At 37.0% G+C, this 22,229-nt stretch overlaps 1 protein-coding gene across 10 annotated transcripts in view; it reads left to right on the top strand.

The window, feature by feature from the left end:
* Nucleotides 1-22,229, top strand: part of ZNF438 (zinc finger protein 438) — a 49,080-nt gene that overhangs the window by 20,671 nt on the left and 6,180 nt on the right. For 4 of the 10 annotated variants that reach the window (XM_027648469.1, XM_027648470.1, XM_027648471.1 and 1 more), the window contains 2 exons: nucleotides 10,445-10,501; nucleotides 19,861-19,965. In XM_027648469.1, the coding sequence (XP_027504270.1) occupies nucleotides 10,474-10,501; nucleotides 19,861-19,965 (133 nt within the window). In that variant the 5' untranslated portion in view covers nucleotides 10,445-10,473. Of the gene's footprint in view, nucleotides 1-10,444; nucleotides 10,502-14,484; nucleotides 14,643-19,858; nucleotides 19,966-22,229 lie in introns of those variants that run through there. The other 6 variants (XM_027648473.1, XM_027648474.1, XM_027648475.1 and 3 more) reach the window with 4 other exon arrangements.

The raw sequence follows: 22,229 nt of genomic DNA, 5'->3' as shown, positions 1-22,229 counted from the left end.
CTTTCTTGCCTTTCTTGAGGATGGGTGTGCTATGTGCCAGTTTCCAGTCTTTGGTAATCTCCCTTGATGCCATGACTTTAAAAAGATTATAAAGTGCATCCTTGTAGTGACACTGACCAGCTCTCTGAGCCGTCAGGGATACATCCTTCTGATCCTATGGATTTGTATAACTGCATCTTTATCTACTGTTGGTAATATTATATTTTATGATTCTATTTTAGTACTTCAACCTTTTCAATGGCTTCTTTCCCCTTCATTGCTAAGCATTTGGCCCACTTTTTCCTTAACCTTTCTTTTGTTGCCAGTGTACTTGCAGAACTCTTGTCACCTTTCCCATCCCTTGTTATTTACAACTCCAGGTGACCTTTGCCTTTCTTATTTCTCTCTGTGCATGCTTCAGCAGTGTCTTAAATAATTAAAACTCTGCTGAAATCTAGAGACACAGAACACTACTAGCAAAGTTTGGATTTGGCCCTAGTGTAGGAATTAGTGCCCCTATTCAAAAAATAGATATTTGGTTATTTCATTACCCTAAGTGAGCAGCACTTTAACGTTAGGGTTTGAAGGCTTGACATGACTCAAGCAGTGTAGGTGTCCCACAGCATGGTTTTTATGGGCAATTAATGAAAAGGTGTGTCAAACCTAAAAAACTTAGTTGCTTTAAAAGCTTGGTCATGCTTAATTGTTTTTCTCTTGAAGTACTAATTCAGTTTGGTCTTGCTTAGTTTGAGATTTAACTGAATGCATTAGGAATACAAATATCCGTAGGAACAGAAGACAAAACTGGAGGCCCATAGAGAAAGAAGAATGTTCCCAGGGTTAGCATAGTATGCACGCCACAGCTGGTTGCTGGACAGTGTCCAGGAATAATTTTGACATGTTTATTTCACATTTTTTCTCTGTGAACATGTTTTGAAGACACTTCATTAAATATGTCTGATAGTCTTTGAAGCTCTGTGCCTTTAACGTTTTTCAAACAACAAACAGGGTGATGGATACAAAAATGAAAATTATACTGGCAAGGACTATTTGCACAATGAGAACAACGTAGGTTAAGTGAGTGAAGGCAATGGACTAGGACAGATTAGACTTTGATTTATTCCTTTTTTGTATGTTTAACTGTGTGAAGGTTTTTGTAATAAGTACGTATGTTTCATCAGTAACATTGTGCTGAAACACAGTAATAAATCCCTGAAAAAAAGAATCATTTAAGTAAATCATAGAATATGAACATACACTTTATCTTGTAAATGTCCTGTATATTGCCTGGTGATAGCAGTTTGAACAACTGCTGATATTTTGTGTGCTTCTTGATGGTGATCCATCGTCACCAAAACTAGATAAGCCTATGGAATACTTTTGTCTACTAAATTTTACTATTAGTATTAAAAAATGTGTTTATATCAGATTGACTAGAAAATATACTCTGTTATGTCCTGATTGTTCTTAAAATAAGCAATATATCGGTCACTTCCACCGACCAGTTTCTTTGTCTGTTGGGTCAGACCTCCGGAAGCTCCCAACCAGGGAATTGGGGCTTTCCATGCGGGAGAATCCATTGAAGTGGTGACAGTCCTTTCCCAGAAAATGAGAGGGATATGACCGAGCAAAGAATGCTGACCAACAGCTGAACTTCTCTGCTGTGGTCTGTATGAAATAGTCTGGACACAGCAGCAACAGGGAGGGCAGCTGCTGCCTCTGCTGGGTGTGCTCAGTGCACAACTGGGCTGTCACTTCTCTTGCTGCAGCTCTCACAAGGGCTCTACAGCTGTAGTTCACTTCTTCAGCTGTGGGAGTTGAACTGCCCTTAGTTGTGCAAGATAATTTTGACTGTGTCAGTTGTGTGTCGGGAATTCTTTCTGTCTAACAAGTATAAAATTTATGCAGTATTCTTTAACACCTAAGGCACCTACTATGAGAGAACTTATATAAAATGTGACCTTTTAATTTTTGTGCTAAATTTGGAACTCTGAGTTTTATGAGGGTGCTTCAGTGAGATTATGTTCTAATTTGTAAATTTACGGTTTGATGATTCTTCCAGTGTAGAATAGTTTATTATATGCTTAGGAGACAGTAAAGGCGGAAGTCAATATAAGATTGACTTCAGTATAACATTGAAGTTGCTTATGCCAGTTATTAGATTTTTATGGTTTTTTTAGGTGTGACCTGTTAAATACATATTTCTTTGTAGTGAATAGGATCATGTTTGGGAAACATAGGATATAATTTGTAGTTGGGCAATGTTTTTAATGTTCAACATCATTAAAAAAATCCAACTATTTACTTCTATGGTTTTAAAAGCCTATGTGTTCTTGAAGTGTACTGGGCACTAAACTATCCAGAAAAAAGATGTCCTTAGCTGTGAAACAGTCTGGGCTAGCAGCATTAGAGACAAAGTTTCCAGGCAGAATCCATGCAGCACCAAACCAGTCAGAGCAGTTCTTAGTACAACATCTGATTGGTTACCTGGTATATTTTTTACTACAGGGATCTCTGCGAGGACCAGCTGTGCCTCACAATGGTTACACATGCTCAAATGAATTCTACTTCTTCATTTAGAGGTTATTTTGAGTTCAAATGAAGAAAATAGGCATTTTCCTTCAATATAAGTAACTAAATATTTCAGTGTATAATTCACATTAAGAGCTTTTTTGGTAGAGAGAAGTTAGGCCTTAGAATTTAGTATGCTTTGAATACTTAGGCATGTGGCAGTGTTCAGAGTTTTTTGGCACCAATACCATTCTTCTGTTCTTTGTTTCTTTAACTTCTGTCTTTGAAGCTTGTGTGTGTGTGTTACAGATGAGTCCTTTTGAGGGGAACTTTTAAGAGAAAGTTGTTACTTGGTAGGCAATTTGGATTTTAACATCTTGGAAATACACACCATCTTGGCCTATCTCATGTATTGCTTCATCAGGCATAGTCATAGTGATAGTATAATTGTTTTATTTTTTTTAAATTTTTATTTTTCAGTTCTTGAATGCTTGTTTTCTTGGATCTGGAGGCCCATAGAGAAAAGTACATTGAATAAGATACATTGAAGTTACAAAATATACACTGCATTTTATAAATTATGGAGGATATTTGCACAAACTTTATAAATGTCACAGTGTAGCTTTCTTGATGACCTGTTAAGAAACTCTGTAATGAAAATTTTTATAGAAACAGCTGTAGATGATGCTCACTTTACTTATTTGGTACCATGGCAAAATTTGGCACTGTGCTCAAGTTTGCAGGTATAAAATCATAAATAATTCCATTATTTTAGTCAGAATTGCAAAAGCAATTCACCTTGCAAAGCTTGGAGTGTTTTTTTGCTTTTTGTCAGCTGTTGATTACCTTTCTTCTAAGTAGAACATTAACAACATACCCAGACTATATGAAAATCATGAAACCCTGTACAAAATCCTTCCTGAATGGCACAGGAAGTTTTATCGGAGGGATTCAGGTTAGGCTCAAATAACCTGAAATATTTTAGTCAAAATAGAAGAAGCGATTGATTGTTTGTTGGTTAGTCTTTCCACAATTTAAGGGCCTGCTGTGATTCTGTAAAGAATTCAGTGCTACATTTCAAACTTAAATCAGTCAAATTGGCTGTGTTATCTGACTACGTGTGATTAAGTTCTGAGGTATCAAGTATCTCCAAAATGTGTTAGGACTACCAAATTAAGAAAACAAAACTTGCTCTCCTTTCAACATTGCAGTCCTGACTGGTTGTTTCTGTAGTCTAAATTACTAATTAACAGAATCCTAAGATTTTCACTGGAAGTTGTTGTTACACTACATGTAGTAGCTTATTCCTCAAATATCAAAGTTGAGGAAGATGAAAAAAACCCAAGTAATATACATGTAATGTGTTTTGGTTTTTTTTAGGCTTTCCTTTAGTCATCTTTAATTATTTGGTTGGTGCCTTTGTACATTAACCTCATCCTACTCTTTGAAATAACCTGTTTTTCTGTAGCGTAAGAACAGGTAAATAAAAGGTATATATGGCAATTTATTACAAAATGTCTTGTTCTCTGCAAGTCTTTGAAATCCTCTTTAATCCTTCAGCATAACATGAAAATGGGGGGTTTAGCTAATCTGAAGGATTAGCTAATCTGTAGGAGCGTTGCAACAGGGATTGGAGCAATCTGTCCTATGTATGTAGACCTAGTTTTTCTGTGATTTTTCAGGCTATCCTGAAAATATAATCAAATATAATTTGATTTCTGAAAGGCAATTGTTAAGGTTTTCAAGACCCATCTGGACAAAGCTATAAGCCCAGCGTTGACCCTGTTTTGAGCAGGGAAGTTGGACAGGATGACCTTGGGCGGTCCCTGCCAACCTGAGTGATTGTGTGAGTAGCTGTGTACACAATTGTAGATGTTTGTCTACTTCTGTGAAGTTTTATTTTAACTCCACTGAAATTGCTGTTTAGTATTTGTGATATTGTTTATCTGAATGATATCTGTTTGTCTTCTGAAAGAAAGCTAATGTACTGCAGCAGATACGTAATGGAAGATACATTATGTAGTCTGTTCTTATTAGACTAAAGCAGTAATTAATTATGAACAAAATTCAGAAAGTCTCCCAATTTAATCAGACATTGCAAACTGAAAACCATAATGGAGTACTGCAATTCCACTAAAATGACATAACATATTCCTTACAGAAGTGTAAGGTACATAGATTGTGTCTTGTGAAACTGCATTGTTGAGAATCCCAGCAGAGCTTCAAACCCATTTGGACCCAAGCAATAAATTAATGCTTGATTAAGGACCAGGACAGTGTGGCAGGGGAACAGGAGTAGAAGGAATTGCACAGTTTGAATTTTAAAGTAAATTCTAGATTAGTCATTACCAAATAAGAATGCTAGATGTTTTTGTTTCTAAGATTTTTTTTAAAAAACACGAAGTTAATTTGAAATTGTAAGAACTATGGACAGCATAGATTTCATGTAGTATGTAATAAAAATGAAATTAGTTTGTATTTTCCAGAACTATTGTTTCTAGCCGCCCTCAGAATCAAGAACAAAATGTAGCAATTTATATTGATTCATCATTTCACAGTTACTTTCACAACAGTAATATACAAGACTGTATTTTAAATCAGAAGCTTTGACCTTTTAATACAAAGTAATGGCAAAGATGTCTAATACAGATGTGGAACTTATGCAGGTCCCCAGTTTGTGGCATTTAAAGCACCACTACTGAGAAGATATTTAGTAAGAAAAACATAAAATGATAATATTTCCTTTTAAATTGGAATTTGGAAAAAAATATGGTATTTTTTGGCATTCACTGCATTGTCTTATATTAGGCATAATAGTGGCTGTGCTGTTCCATGCTCTTTTTTAGTTTTTCAGAAAGAAGTTGTTTTCTTAAGTGGAAAATAGTTGGAGTTATTTATAGTTGTAAAAGCTGTTCAACTGCAGTTTGTTTAATACACATACATTTCATAGAATGAAGAATCAATATTGCTCCTTTAGCCTTCTCTTCTCCCAGCATCCTTTTGAGAAATTTCACTTCTATACATTTTTTCACAGGTCCTTGAATTTGCTCTCTTGGAGACAGTTATAGCTGTAAAATAGGGATTACTGAGACCGTATACTGGGCTGGATGCAATAGTAGAAAATGTGTGGAAAAGCCTCATTTCTTGCAGTGTATGTGCTAGTTTTTATTCATACAATTGAAAAACCTTAGAAGTTGATTTTGAAAGACTAATCTCAAGAAAAGCAATCATTTTTCATTTGCTTGCTATTTTAAGCTGAACGTTGAAGTTGCCCTATGTTGTTTCATAAATAAGCTTTTATTCTCAGCAACGTGTTACTGAAAGTAGCATAGAACCTGTCGTGTAGGCACAGTTCCACTCTGACAGATGGGCATGGGGTAGGCATGCCAGCCAACCCTTCCCCACTTCACCCAACAGAGTATGAAGGGAAGCATTTTTGTCCAGGATTGCCACTGTGGCATTCAGTGCATGCAAGGCTTGAACTTCAGGAAATGCACTCGGACTGGTCCATCTCACAGGATGACCAAAAGTTTAAAAATAACCCGAGTTTTAGGGTCTGCTGGGTTTGTGCTGTTCTGTTTCTTTTTGTGGTTCTGCTGAAGTCATCTAATGGGCTCAGCCAAAAGAATTCTGCCGTGGACACACGTTTCCCCCTGGTTAATTATCTAAGTATGGAATCATAAGCACTCTATAATTTCACTTGTAAGAAAGCCGTTCTTTGTGACTACATCCATATCTCTTTGGGTGTAGAACAGGAAGACAAGGATCTACTGATACAGGATGAAATCCTGGTGTAAAAATACAATGTAAAATAGAAAAGTTTGAATAAATCAGACATTTGAGACTGAAGATGAGGATACTGAAATGCAGAATATTTTTGCAGGTTTTTGGAAGTGCAAATAAGCTATTGCTTGGTTATTTGGGCTTGGGATTTTGGAGGGGTTTTCATTTTTTAAACAAATTGGCTTAATGCCTTGTGCTTGATTTTATAAAGTAGCCAAGCACTGCAGGCTTTTGGCAAATATACTTGCTTGAACAAATGCTTTTGTGTGTTACACTAGTCGGTCTTTGTGTCTGTCATTTTTATCTTCCTCGGTATTTTCATGTAGCTTCAGTGTGTTAATCTTTTATTTCAAGTCTAACTTGGCCTTTATATACCAATGGATTTTGCTAACTTTCCTGGAAGCTATGTTGATTCAATACTTTCATGCTTCTAGGGAAACCTGGTTTCAGTTGAAAAGTTTCTAAATTAAGGGAAATAATGTTTGCATGGCACTCATTTACAAGGTGGCACAGTATGTGAAAGAACAGGTGTGAAAAATGAAGTGAATAAATTTGCTTTTGAAACACAAATGGGCATTTCATGGGCTTCTGTCAGGAGAATGTCTTTTCTTAACTGTTCTAAGTATTTAATTTTTCCTTTTAGCTGAGTGTTTTCCTTCAGAAATTAAATTACATAATATTTGACTAACACTTCTTTGCATGCTTAGTTTTAAATTAAAATTCATAATTAGTATGAAATTATAAGATTTTATTTAATGCTTTCTTCTGGTACCTGAACTAATGTTCACTGTGTTAGAAGGCGCAGTTGTCATTGAGAAGCTTTGTTCTTTTAACAAAAGGTACCAAAAATAAATTCGGTTAGGGTCATAGTGGTTTAGTTTAATACTGTTATGATAATAAGTCCTATAATTACTTTCAGATAGTTCTTCTTCCCCAGAGGATGAGGTTTTTAGTTTTGATGTCTGCTTAAAGCATGAGAATGACAGTAAAATTAATGTCATAACCTTTACAGCCTATTTATCGCTTTCTGTGTAATATCCTAAAGGATTTTGTGTAACACCTAAGATAAATGTCTTAGTATGGACAAGCATCAAATTAGGTTAATTGGGTTCAACTGATATTCAGATTCAGTGTGTCTATCAGGGCACCTGTTTCATATAAAAGACCTGTGCATATCATCCTGTGAAAATTGCTTTTAAATTATTACATGTATATGCTCTGCTTTCTTTGGTTGTTAGAGACCAAGTTACAGTGTAGGATTTTTTTTCCAGTTTATTTACTATTTTTGCCTCTTCTGATTGAAAATTAATTTATCCTTTCATTCTGTGGTAACATAAGGAATAGTATAGGCATGATGGAGCTTATTTTATGTCATTAAGATAGATTTTACTTTCTAATTCTGTTCAACTCCACTTCACTTGAAATTCTTGTAATAGATTTCATCTCTGAGTAGTCAGCAGCAGATTTCTAGAGAACTGTTTTGAGTTCTGGAGTACTGTGGCTTGAATAATTTTACTTACTGTCCTATGCTAGGGTTACAAATTAAATAAAACAAATTTTAAGATTATATAGAATTTTAAAAGTTTTGTCATTGGGATAGGCTCTCAGGTGGAGAAGAATTTATGAGAATATAAGATAGAAATAATTGATGTCATCTCCAGTATTTGGAAAGAGCCAGTATTGGACTCAAATATAACCAGGGAAAACTGTAAGAACGTTTGCCTCCTCAGTATTCAGTAAAAGCAGTTGGATAGCCTGAATTATTAGTTGATGACCTAAAATTTGTTCTGAATGTAAGACTGTAAAACAGGTGGGGCACTCTTACATAATATAATCCTCCTATACAGAGAGAAGGACCATGAAAACCTAAGAAGTGTGACTTCAGAATAATAATTTTGAGGATCTTCATTTGAACATCATTTCTTACATTGTTTTTACAAGAATATGTGTTTCTTTAACAACTTCAGTACATTTTGAAGTGCTGGAAATACTAAAGCGGAAGGAAAACTTTGACTGACTTTGATTCTCTTGAGAGATGTTATTGATCAATACAGTCTTAAAAAAGGATGTGTTACAGTGTAGGTGGCACAGAAGTTGTAACCCAACACTAGTTTCTAGAAGTGTTTTGCCATTCCAAAATTACATCAAAGTGGTCTGTTCCATTTTTGTATGTTAAGGGAGTTGTCTATATGTTCCCATGGTGTTAAGCTACATTTGGATGACCTGACGTGTTTGTGTGCTGGGTCTGGCAGCTCAGGGGTTGGCTGCTTAAGTACCACGGACAGAGGCTCTGTGGGGGAGCCTGGGACCTGCTGGTACTCATCAGCAAACCTCTGCCAGGAGGTGCTGGTTGATGTACCAGAGCTGCTTATTACGTATGGCTCAGCAGAGTAGGTACAGGTACCAAAGAGCTTCACTGAGAGGTCTCCTCACAGCAGCCACACTTAATGTTCTTTTATGCTTTGGTGTTGAACTCCTGAAGATGGAATTGGCTTTGCCTCTTTTTTACTTCACTGCTACCTACAGAACCATCTCCTTCCCAGAACCTCACCCTGGCTGTTTGAGAGTCAATTGCATGATGGTACGGAAATATATTCAAGACTTATTTTGTTTGGGAAGTGCATCAGAATTCATCCTAACTATTTCTGTATTTAACCAAGACCAATTTTTGGTACTTTGTGTGGGTCTTGGGTGCATGTTTGGCATGTTCTTTATACAAGATTCTCTTGGCTATTAAATTGACTGGGAAAGTAAGCAATCTCCACATCTGTGTGGCTGGATTTGTTTGTGGGAGTGTTGTAGATGTGCACTGGTATGAAAGCCTGGATCTGGGTAAGCCCCCAAGAAGTTGTTATGTTAGTCAATAGACATATCTGTTACCTTCCCAAAGCCTCCAACTGCATCAGGAGAACCTTTATACCCTTTATACCAGAGCTTTGTACCCTTTGTGACTTCTTACATGTTAGTGGTGGTCAGTTGAACCCCAAACTATTATGCAGCCATTCCAAAAGCTAGGCTGTTTTATGAAAAAGAAAATCTAAGTGGATAATAACACAGTTTTATATTGTCACTATATTATACTATGTCTTTGTTACCTGACTGTTGAATCACACTTCACCAAAGCTTGAAGAACACACTTGACTGCACTGGAGAGAAATAGCTAATTCTTAAGTTAGCCATGGGTGGCCATTTCATGTAATGCCATTTTGTCAAATGTAGTGCATCAGATCTTGTTCTAAGTACCAACATCAGATTCATGCAGGATGGCAGTGTAATATTTGGTTCACAAGAACAAGTTAATATCTTCACTGTAGTATCCACAGAAGATTCTGCTGATCGGTCAGTTCTGTGGGATCCATGCCGTCACATAGAATCACAGAATGGTTTGGGTTGGAAGGGACCTTAAGGACCATCTAGTTCCAAACCTCCTGCCGTGGTCAGGGACACCTTCCACTAGACTAGGCTGCTCAAAGCTGTGTCCAGCTTGGCCTTAAATGCTTCCAGGGATGGGGCATTCACAGCTTCCCTGGGAAACCTGTTCCAGTGCCTCACCACCCTTGTAGTAAAAAATTTCTTCCTAATATCTAATCTAAACCTACAGTCTTTCACTTTAAAGCTGTTACCCCTTGTCCTATCTGTATGTGCCCTTGAAAAAGTCCCTCTGCAGCTTTCCTGCAGGCTGCCTTTAGGTACTGGAAGGTGCTCTAAGGTCTCTCTGGAGCCTTCTTTTCTTCAGATCCCCAGCTCTCTCAGCCTGTCTTCCTAGGAGAGGTATTCCAGCCCTGTGATCAACTTATTGGTTCTCCTCTGGGAGCCTCTCCAACAGGTCCAACAGGTGTTTAAAGGAAAATGACCGTACATTGTCTGTGATTCTTAAGAATGCATTGTCTCATTGGAATTCATGACATTCCCTCTTTCATGGCTTTAACAGGGGGTTTTAATTACAAGAAGCCTAACTTAGTAGTGCACAGTACTGAAATATGGAGGGTGCATATAAGGGCCCAAAGAAACGCTTAGTTTAAAACTCTGGTGGTGATTTTGCATGAGGTATGGACATACTGATATCCATTCTGAAATACAAGTCTGGAAACTGTTGCCATCGTCCTATGAATTTTTTTGTTAGTTTCTGAAAAAATTATCAGAGCCTCTAAGTATCTGTATTTCTTTCCAGGAACATTGCCGTAACCATTCAAGGATATAATGCAGAATCCGTTAACAATTTCTGCAGGTACAGTATGCTTTCTATACTTCTTTTGGAAATTAGACGCTTGTGATTCAAAATGTGGAAGAAATTTCATCCTTAGTAATTACTGTATGACTCTTGTCTACTATTCTACTGTAGTGTGGTTTTAAAAAAAAAGCCGTTATACTGCAGCGTTTATCACTTTAAACAGTTGCAATATCTAGAATTGTTTTCTTCTTTAGGGTATTGCTAATTACTGTTACCACCTGTAGGTGAAACTTGGAAAGCATAAATCTGCTTCTTGTTTGATTCAGCAGCATTGTGTTCAGGTTTTATTACATTTTTTTAAATTCTCATATATTTGAAAATCATTGCTATATTTGATCCCCATATAATATGGGGTCAGATCTATCTCCAAATTGTGCTACAAGACTAGGAGAAACAAGAAAATAAACATTAACTTAGACCTTTTTTTATTATTATTTTGAATGCCTTTTCTCCAGCACTCCTATCCTTACTAACATTTTTTGTGTTTAACTCTTTGTTCCATGTTTTGTCTCTTCAAAGGTCGACTTTTGTTTTATATAGTTTTCAGTAGGGTTAGTGTCTTGATTTTTTTCCTTCCATTATTAGTAAGGATCTTAGTGCTGAACTGTGTATTCCCAAGCCTCTAAATGTGTAGCTGTAACTTCAGTTTCCTTTCCCTTTTGATCTGTCACAATGCTGACATTTAAATATGATTTTTAACATGAGTGTCATTTTTAATGATGCTTCTTAAATGTGAGTGAATGTGTGATGGATACAACATCTGCTCTAATGGATCTTTCAGAACCGTTGCTGGTTGTCAGTTAAGTTTCCATTGTTAGTACTTATGTTAATTAAGAAAAGCACTATATATTACTTAACTTGAAGCCTCGAGCTTTTAGTGTCATGTAAGTTTATACTTTACCTGTTTTGTGAAGACTGAGTATTTTTACGATGCTGTAATAATTCTGAGGAAGTGGTTCCTGAAGCATGTCATGCAAATTGATGTTAGTTGATGAGTTCTGTGTCTAATGGGACTATTCTTTCAAGGGAGATAGTACTTACTCTTGGCTAAAGCTGTCCACCCCTGTGTGCTCTACATCTGTATGCTTGTGACTGAAGTACTTCATTTGAACACTTAAAAGCCTTAATTTGATTTTTCCTTTAAGTAACAGGAATTTGACCCTGGTTACAGTCTTATGTTAAAGCCATTTCTGAATAATAGGAGGAGAATATAGACTGTGAAACTGTTTGCAAACTTGAAACTGATAAATCATTTGCTTTGAGGTTTTTTTGAAGGTTTTTTTTTTTCCCCTAAACCAAAATCCATTCCAGTCAGTATTATCCAGTGTTATCAAATTGCACCCAGAGTGAATGGTAGACTTTGGAAGTGAGTGTTCATTTTAGAAGTCATAACTAGATCATGACCAGGAACTATATCAGTGTGAAACGATGATATTCTACAAATATATTAGTGTGTATATTTTTTTTTACTCTGTTACTCTCATACTTTTTTGTCTTTGCATCAAACACCACTTGTTTCTTAAATGTGGCACTTTGAAAATATGGAGGCTATTAGCAATTTATAATGGTTTATGTACATGTCTAACATTGCTGCATTCCTTACAAATAAAAGGTTTGAAAATAAATGATATTCACAGTAGAACCTATCCATCAGTTACATTCATTATAGCATTTTTGTCAGTGTTTCCATACTTCAAAAGTGCTTGTTATTTTTCAGTGAAGTATGGAAGTAATGATTAGTGCAAGTTCTTTGAGTGACAGCATAAACCCTTCACTGCTGCGATTTGTCATGTAATAGCAGGAGTTCTGTAATTGGATCTGTACTCCTTCAGGACATCTGTAGTTTTCTCAATTTAAAATATTTCATAAGAAAGGTGATTATCTCTTATATAACAAGCAATCATAACTCCATGTTCAAATAGATGCACTTTTCTGAATAATGATAAATATCTAACTTCTCAGATTTTATTTTTTCCTAGGAATTATGAAACTATCATTGAAGCATCATATTCTGTCATTCACACTCATGTTAAATATTTACCAGAGCAAGTGATGGGGTTTTTTTACAATGCTCAATAATGACATAAAATACCAGTGTGCCTCAGTGAACTGAAAAACCTTTCACCTTGTCAGATTTATGAAATTTTTTTTAAATGACTCTGACATAAAATAATTGTGTATCCTATACAAATATTTTGCAAAATATAAGGCTATCCTGATTTACCTAGGAATTTATTTAATACTTTTTGTCTTTTTTAAGTATACATTGGAGAAGGATATCACCAGCTGAAGTAATAGTTTTTCTCCTTGAGTATGTTTAAGTTTTTTTTAAATCCATAGGCTTTTTTTAAAGTTAATGTATAGTTCAGTCATTTTGTATCCATGTTAGTATGGTCATTTGGTGCTGGGAGATCTTAAACTTCAATTAGCCATGTAAATGTGTTTCTTAGCATCAGCTCTCACGTTGCTGGAACCCCTGCTGCCTTTATATCATTAACATAAATGCAGGTGCAAATAGCATTTATGTACTTTGATAGAAAGCAGTTGGAGACATTTCACTGTGGGACACGACACTTTCAGATTGTGTACATCTGTTCAAATAATGTATCCAAGCCAGTGACATGAATGCAAGGATAAAAACATCTGCCCCTGAGACCATTTGCCATACAGCAGATGCTTACATCTTTATTTATGCAGATGGTTTGTGTGATGAGCTGAGCAGTGATGAAAGCGAGAAAGTTTCACAAAGATTCCGGGGTATTCCTTAGGATGGGAAAGTATGTTGGTAACAGTGCTTTGTTTTCATATGTCTGCCAAAAGAAGAACATCTATTATAAATACCGGTGCTTCTAGTAATATGTACATACCATTTAGGACATCAACTAGATTAACACAAAATCACTAAAGGATTTTTTTTTTAATCTCCTGCACAGTAATTGTACTGCAGTTATAGAAGATACTGAATAGTTTAATAGGAGTAATTACTTTTAAACAGGCAAGCTCAACTGCTTTGCTTCAGGATGTTCTCAAGTTATACAAAACATTGAATTGACTGAAAAGTTTGCAGAGGTAGAATGCTTTGAAATACTAACCGAACTCCTCACAGAGTTGTTCGGAGGTTGTGTGCGGTGCTGTACAAGATTCCATGACTTCGTGGATTTTTCAGGACGAGCCACATTTAGCGTTACAAAACCATTAGAGAAATAGTTTAGCCTGTCTGTTGTTTGGAAAGTACCGTAGGGTAGTCGACGCGAGTTGCAGATCCAAACTGAGCTGGCGCTTGGGGAACAGGAGGTGCCCGGGAGTGGTTTCCCGGCGGCAGCAGGACTCGCCTGGCGCGGCGGTGGCCGGAGGCTGCGGCCATGGGCGCCCAACTCCCCCTGCTGGACTCGGCACCGAGGGGCTCCTTTGTCTGCCAGCACCCGCCGGACACACGTGAATTTAATTAGAAATGGACTGATATTTCGGCACACATCAAGCTGAGGATATAATCTTTGTCCTACTTTCCTGTTGACTGCGTTCCTGTTTCCATTCCCTCGTATGCTGCCACCGTTGCCAGTGTTTGCTGATACAATATCACCTCTCAGCAGTATATTCGGTAGTTCCTTTACAGCACATCTACTACTTTGTTTAGAGAACCAGTGCTGCCTTTAAACAGCAAAGTGACTAACAAGCTTAGCAATGCCAATAAGCTTTGCAAATAATTGTAATTATGCACAGGGGGAGGAAAACCAGTCAGATACTGTAATTTAAATTGTTTTCTGCTACTGTCAGTAAGACTTAGCTATGTTTGGGTTCAGCAGCAAGTGATAATTTTATATGTTCTGAAAACTAATGTCTGCCTAGCCAGGAGATATATTTGAGAAGATGTTTTAGTTTTCCTGTGCTATACAGGATCATGTCTGTATTTGAAAAAATATACGTACCTATTTGAAGTACTGTAGAGATTCTCTAATCTTTATTTCTGTTTTAATCTTCAGTGGAATTAACTACAGGTGGCAATGTTTTGCATACCTCAGCCAGAGCTGGAGAGTCTTTTTCTGAAGACATCTGGGTCATGAAGAAAGAAAAGGGGGCACAGCTAGAGCAAACAGAAACCTTGAACAGAGATTCCCCATTCAAAACTTAAACCACTTAGGTAATTTTCGAGAGAAATGAGCTATTTACAAAATCCCTCAGGAAATACCAACTATCCTTGAAGTTCAACAATTGTTCTGGTCCTTTCTTTGGGGAGTGATAAACTGTGTAAAGTTCATAACAGAAGACTCAAAATAGGCCAAGCCAAGCCAGACAGTCTTCTGATCCTCTGCTTATCTTGAATAAGAGAGCACTTTCTGAGGTTTGTACTATGGGTTTTTAATCCCTCAAGTAAAATATATTTGCTCTATTGAACCAAAGTGGCAAATTAATTGTTTTCTCTTGCATACAATCTTTCTTTAGAAAGAAGTGCTCTGATTTTCACCAAAAACCAAAAAGTGGTACTCTGTGGAAGGAATAACACTTCTCCTCTTCTGTTGTGCTCTCTAATTGCACATCAGTATTTGCAAAAAAATTAATTTGGGGAGTAAGAAGCATAATTTCCTTACTGCAATCAGACATATGTGTTTTCTGTCCTAAGGAGGGTAGAGATGTAGATAGGTTCTCTTCTTTGAAAGGAGAGCTAAAATCTAATCAGAAAATATTTTATGATTTATTCATAAAATGTTTCTACTTGACCTTTTCGTGCTGCATAGTTTCTGAAGAATTCTGCCATCATTTTTTTAGCAGACTTGGTCATTATTGTTTCCTGCACTTAAGAAAAAATAAGTCTATTAATTACCACTTACATTAGGCATATCGAGATACCATCCAGGTTGATTTGATCAACACACCCTTTAGAATTGACTTTACACTGACTTTGACTTTACAGTGGATGAATTACTGTTTAGGTCCATATCTTTCCTGAAGCTCACTAAAAGAAATTTCAACTGGCAACTCTCCCAGGAAATAATTTTTAAAAATCCAATTACAAGTGTTTATCCCCACCTTCTAAAGTACCTAATTTATATTTGCAACGCTATTGGAGGGTTATGAATTATGAGTTTATGACCAGTGCTTCTATCACCTCCCTTCAGCTATTATCTGAACAATTAGTTCCCCCAAGTGGCTGCATCACTGCAGCCTTGCTTTGCAAGTCTTAGGGGATTGTGTCCTCTATGGAACAGAATGACTGGACAAAACCAAAACCAAAAAAGATAACCACCAGATCTGCATTCTTCTCCATTGCATTCTCTCAGGGCAGCATGGTTTCTAGATAATGCCTACTTGAAAGCTGACATGTTTGGTTGCTGAAAGTAGCAGAGGCATATAGAAGCTGAAACACAGTCTTTGATGATGTATCAAACAATGTCTCTTAAATTTAATAGCTATTTGTGTGGTTGCAGAGGCCAGACACCGTCTTGAGCCCATAGATTTATCTACATAAACCTCATTCCTAAGTTCTCTTAATACCGTAGTGGGAAAAGTCTGTGTGTGATTTCAGCTGTAAAGGCGGAAAAAGTTATTAAGTTATTAGTAATTACAGATGCTTTATGTCTAGCTCTCTTTATGTCACTTTTCTTGATATGAAAATGTTTTGATCTGCTTAAGACCTATTAATTTTGTTGACCTTAATAAGAAATGAGTAGCTTATAACTTGAAAGATTGTGCCTTCAAAAAAAATGGAAAGCTTTTAAAGTTCACAAACACTGCATGAGAGGTGTTAAGAGAGCATGTAGATCTGCTAATTTAAATGTATTTTAAATCCATAGCAAAAGTGTCTAAAAATCTCTTATGTATATATGTTCTGTCTCTTAGGAAGGACTTTAAAGACTTTCTTGCTTTATACAGTAGCACAAAAAAGGCTTTTTTAATAGGAGGTTGCGTTAAGCCTTGCATTGCCCACATTTTATATAGGATGTTATTTTTGAATATTGATTTACCTGTGTGGCTAATTCATCTGATGTTACAACTCAAAAAGGTTACCTCAAAGCTGTTGGTCACTTGTTAGTCCCTATAGAAATAGTATTTCATACATATTTTAAAAGTTACTTGCACTGGGACTGTGCAGAGATCTATGCAATCTAAATCTCTGAGAAATCAAAAATCACCTCCTCGTGTATTATTGTTGCTAATGCTGATAATGTACTGCCTAAATGCATTGATATCTTGATGTGTTAACTTTTGTTTAACAAATCTCCTTTTGTATGGGTATTGTTTTATGTTGCACTTTTCTCTGAGGGCAGAGATACTGAAACCAAGATGGTGGTGTGATTGATTGGCAGATCATAGTAAAAATTGCTTCCTTGTATCTAGTCTGAATCTGCCTTCTTTTAGTTTAAAACCACTGTGCTTTGTCCTGTTTCTACAGGCACAGTAAGAAAGTCTGTCACTGTCTTTGTCTTAAGCCCCCTTCAAGTACTAAAAAGCCACAATAAGGTCTTGGAGCTTCCTCCAGGCTAAACAACCTCATCTCTCAGCCTTTCCTCATAGAAGAGGTGTTCCATCCTTCTAATGATTTTTGTGACCCTCTTCTGAGCCTTCTCCAACAGGTCCATGTGTTTCATGTGCCGAGGACCCCAGAGCAGGATACATGTGGGGTCTCACAAGAGCGGAGTAGAGGGAAAGAATCCCCCTCAACCTCCTGCCCACGCTGCTTTCGATGTGGCCCAGGACACGATGGGCTTTCTGGACTGCGAGTGCTCATTGCCAGCTCATACTCCAAACATACATACTTGTTTTGCATCCACAAGTACCCCCAAGTTCTCGGCAGAACTGCTTTGAATCACTTTATCCCCCAGCCTGTATTGATACCAGGGATTGTCCTGATCATGTGCAGGAACTCATGAGATTGCCGTGGGCCACCTTATTGATCTTGTTTGGGTCCCTCAGGCATCCCCTCCTTCAGGCGTGTCAACTGCACCGCTCAGCTTGGTTTTGCCTGCAAACTTGCTGAGGGTGCACTCAATCCAATCCCATTGTCTCTGTCATTGATGAAGATATTAAACAGCACTGGTCCCAGAACAGACCCCTAAGGGACACCACTTATCTCTGACCTCCATAGGGACACTGAGCTGTTCACCACTACCCTCTGGCTGCAACCGGCCAGCCCCTTCCTTATCCATTCCGTAGACCATCTATCAAATCTGTACTTCTCCAAATCAGAGAACAGGATGTTGAGGAGTAACATATCAAAGGCCTCACAGAAGTCTAGATAGATGACAGCACAATAATGAAGCAACTGCTATGTATACTTTCAAACAACAGAGGAAAGCAATTCTGGAAATTGATAAAGTGGTGTAATCTTTTTTTTTATAAGTTGTGTTAGATCTGTGCAAACTTTGGCATATATCAATAGTGCATTAAGGATGTTTCTAGTAAAACCAGAAGACTGAATTAGGCAGGAAACTGCAGAACATCCCTAAATGATCCTTGTGGGTCTCTTCCAACTTGACATGATTCTGTGATTCTGTGAAATATGAACTATGTACCCATGGTCGTGGATTACTATATGACTTATCTCTGCAAGGTGACAGTTTATGCCAAAAATAGTTTTAGCTTATTCCCGTACTAAAAAAAAGTCACTAGAAATTTTAATGTTGAACATCTACTTCAATGGAGTCCAGTTAACGTAAAAAAAAAATTTTATTGTGTACCTTTGTTATTGTAATGTGTTCTTCTGCTAAGAGGAGTCTTTTGAAGACCATTTAAGGAATCCAGGAAGCATCCCACTGCTCACAGAGTTTCTTGAAATGCACTACAATCTTAATCCCTCAAGATAATAGACTTGCACAGACTGTAAAATAGAGAAGACCTTTCTAAATTATAAAATGCTTAGTGCACAACTAGCAAATCGCATTTATGCTCAAATCAGAATTAATTATCTATAGCTTCAAAGAGGTCTAATATTCCCGTCTAGAATTTTAACACTGATCTTGTTCCTCCTGTAGTTTACAAGAATAAATTTTCTAAGTGTATTTGCACATTCTGTAGCTTAGTGTTTGTGTGAATGATGTACTGTGATTTTCCAATCTCACATTAGAGTACTGTTATATTGTTTATTTTTCTAAACTAGTTTAAATTGCACAAAAGTGCTCTTATGTAAACATAATTATATTACTCTTTGAAAAATCAAGTACTAAAAAGGTAAGAAATGTGATTCTCCCTTCGACTTGAATGCTTCTCCTTTCCAAATCACATGTAATAGTAATGTTGGTTACCTGTCTTAAGTCTGTGTGTAATTCCCATATCTCACCCTGACTCTTTGGCCTAGACACTTTTCAGGTCTCATTTCTAGTCCTCTTGTCCTTTTTCTGCTTGCCCTGCGTATATCCGTGTTTCTCTTCCACACTGTCAGTTCTGCAGTTCAGAGATAAGGAGAGGCCGTTTCCTTGTTCCAGCTTGGGTGTTTGGACCTAAAGCTATAGCTCAGGGAAAATCCAGCCCAGCTTGAAGCAGAGGCACGTTCAATAGAATGTAATCATTGGAAAAATTAGCTGCTTAAAGTATCTATTGAACACGTGCCCAGAGCTTACAACTTTGCCAAACGTTGGCAGCTTTTCACAGACCAGAGAGACATTGCTGTGTCACATATCAAGGTCTTTACCTAATGCACAGATGTGTTACTAGATTTTTTTTTTTAGATTTTTTTTTTTTTTAAATGCAGACATACCTGGCAATGGCTGGCATTTCCTGTTGAAATTAATTTTAGAAAATTATCTGATGCAAATACCCAGAACAGAGCATTCCACCCAAGTAGTTATTATTAGAAAAGGTAGAAACAACTGCAAATTAATTGCTGTAATGTATGGAGTTGGACATTCATGGTTTATAGGCTTTATTACCAATCTTATTTTGTATAGGTGTGTGGCAAAACTAGTTTTGAACACAGAAGACCAAATTCTGTTTTCTAGAATATCTGCAGTTCCACTGATATATGTGGAATTATGGCAAGTGTAAATTAGCATAGAATTTAACACCTGTATTTAAAACCCTCACTAAAGCTACTGAACCTTCACTTTTCTGAGTTTTTTATTTTGCTGCTGTTGACTGTCTGCCATGACACTGAAACTAAACCATTCCATCTGTTTGCCACGTTAACCAGCTTTACTCAATTATTAAGCTATCACCTTGTATTTGGCATATAATATACTGGATTTTAGAACATATTTTGAGGAGAGAAAAATGGCAAAGAGCAAGAAGCAGTAGCTTTTCTAATGCATTAACTGGAAGTTAATGTTTTATATTGTCTTTTTCTGGGGTTTGTTGGTTTTGGGGGTTGTTTGGTTCTTTTTTTCTGTCCTGGAATCTATTTATAACTGACTGAAGCACTTTTGCAGGTGGTGGTTTTTTGCATGCTAATCCTGCAGAGAAACATTGTGTCCAACAGAGTATGCTGGGTCAGCAAAAGCAAGAAACTTGTGCTGGAAAGACAGTATCCACAGGTATTTAGTGTGTATGGAGATTTGGCAAAATGAATGATTAACTGTCACTGGCAGAAAAAGATCTAGTGTTGTCTGTTAGAAAGTTGTGAATTTTCTTCTTTCCCATAGAACAGATTGTTCCTTTCAAAGTCAGCAAAAGACTCAGGTTTATACATGTGCGTTTAATAAAATATTTCATTAATCTTCTTTATCTATATTATCTTTTCCTTTAAAAAAAGGTGATCTTTTTTGTGTTATTTGCCTCTCATTTGTCCATTCATACAGAAATTAAATGCATACCTGCACAACTGAGGTGGACCTACAAGAATTATTAAAAAAAATTAACACTGTTACCCAGTGGTTTGTGGCATTTTGGTGTTTTTGTTTAAAATAGAACAGATAATGGTGAAAATTAAATTTCTTCTGATGCTTTCTAGAGTGTCTGAGTTCAGCAATGTTACGTGCTTTACAGAGAAAGCAAACTGAAGAAAGGACAGAAGTAAGGCAGATCAGACTGGAGTAGACTAGACTTGGATTACTTAGGAAGGAAGGGGAACCACTGAGGAAGAGCAGCCCCATGGAAGACTTCCTTTCCTCTGTCAGACTCTTCCCAGCATGGCTATATCAGAGAATTTGATGCGTCATTGATTTTTCTATTGGTGTGTCACTGTCCACTCCTATACAAGTTTAAGGTTATTTAGAAGAGATGGAAGCTTACGACATGCTGCAAGTTTCTGAGTGATTTGATACTTGCAGGTCCTATCATATTAACCATTAATCTTTTAACAGAGACTTTTAAAGTAAATGGGTTGAATTGCACTTGATTTAGCCTTGTGCTTAATTATTTAAAAGTGTGTACCTGTTGCCCCAAATCCACACCCGTCTGAAAGACTGAGGACACAGTAATTAAAAATAAGCTTCATGTCCTTAAGATATTTTCATTTTAGAGAAAGTATAAAAATCATTGCCTTTCAACGAAGGACCTGTAGACTGACTTGAAGAAAGAATGTTGTCCAAAACCAAAGGCCATCTTCACAAATGCCGTTGCAGAGCCTCCCTTAACTGAAACTTCCCCTTCTTAGGTGCAAGACTTCATGGGATTGCATAGGCACAAAGGCCTTTCCGCGGGTCACAGCTGTCAAGTCAAAGTGAGTCCTTTGAATCAGAGACAGAAAAACTTTGGGAGAAGTGGAATGTCCCTGAAAAATGCTTATGAAGTTTCTAAGCAACCTTTCCACTAGCCAGACAGCCAGAGCATATCCAAGTCCTCCAGTGTGGTGAAGACATGAATTACTGTAGGGCTGTCTTTGTGCAAAGGAAATTGTTGAAACTTTTCACCAGCTATAAATGGCAAGCATAATTTTGATCGCTGACGATACTTGCACGCTCTGGGTGGGGTTAGTAGAACCTCTAGTCTGTGAATTAACTGGCTGCTTTGTCATGATCCAGGATGTTAAATAGTCTTCCACCAGTTCTTCCGATTAGCTTTCCCAGTCTGCTCGCAAAATCTTAAAGTCTGAAGGATATCCTACAGCTAGTCTGCATCTAGCCCTTCCCTATATTTACGCACTGGCTAAGCAGCTTCACTACAGTAGCTGTGTTGGATGAGAGGGAAATGAACTCAAAGAGTTGAGTATCCTTTGCTTACTCAAAGGACTGTGATGAATATTCTGCACTAAACTGTCTAATGTAAACTTCGGGGGAAAAAAAAAAAGTTATATTGAAGGCTGATACCAAACAACTTGCCTGGAAGATGTCTTTGTGATAAAATTACACCAGGTGGAAAAAAGGTGTACAAAAACCCCTTCTCAAACAGTTACGTTGATGCTTAGTATTGTGTTAGTTACATAAGAAGGATATTGATCTAAACAGACCTTGTTTCAAAGAGCATTTTGTGGTTGATATTCATGAAGGTCTTGGCTTCTAGAGCATTAGTTTCTTGCGGAATACTGAGAAAATATGTGGAGATACTCTCTTTATAGAAAAGTGATTCTACTGATTAATTTTACAGTAAGCAAGTCAATGCATTTGAGAAACATGTGGTTCTTTTTAAAGCTAGTGCTGTGCATTATTTCTACGAATATTTCCTCCTAACCTCAAATTAACCTTTATTTTGTGGTGCTTTGACTGCCTTTGGGCACCTTTGTAGAAGTGGCATGTCCACAGCAAAACATCTGCCTTTTCCTGTTACCATTGGTTGGGAGCAGATGCCCTGTAATGTCGAGTAGCACAGGTGTGCTGGCTTTCCTAAAAATTTTATGTAAATCAATGAATGAAATTTTGAA

The sequence above is a fragment of the Corapipo altera genome, unplaced genomic scaffold, assembly GCF_003945725.1.
Source record: "Corapipo altera isolate COAL_440 unplaced genomic scaffold, ASM394572v1 47, whole genome shotgun sequence".
NCBI classification, from domain to species: domain Eukaryota; kingdom Metazoa; phylum Chordata; class Aves; order Passeriformes; family Pipridae; genus Corapipo; species Corapipo altera.
This window is presented reverse-complemented; position numbering and strand designations above follow the sequence as displayed.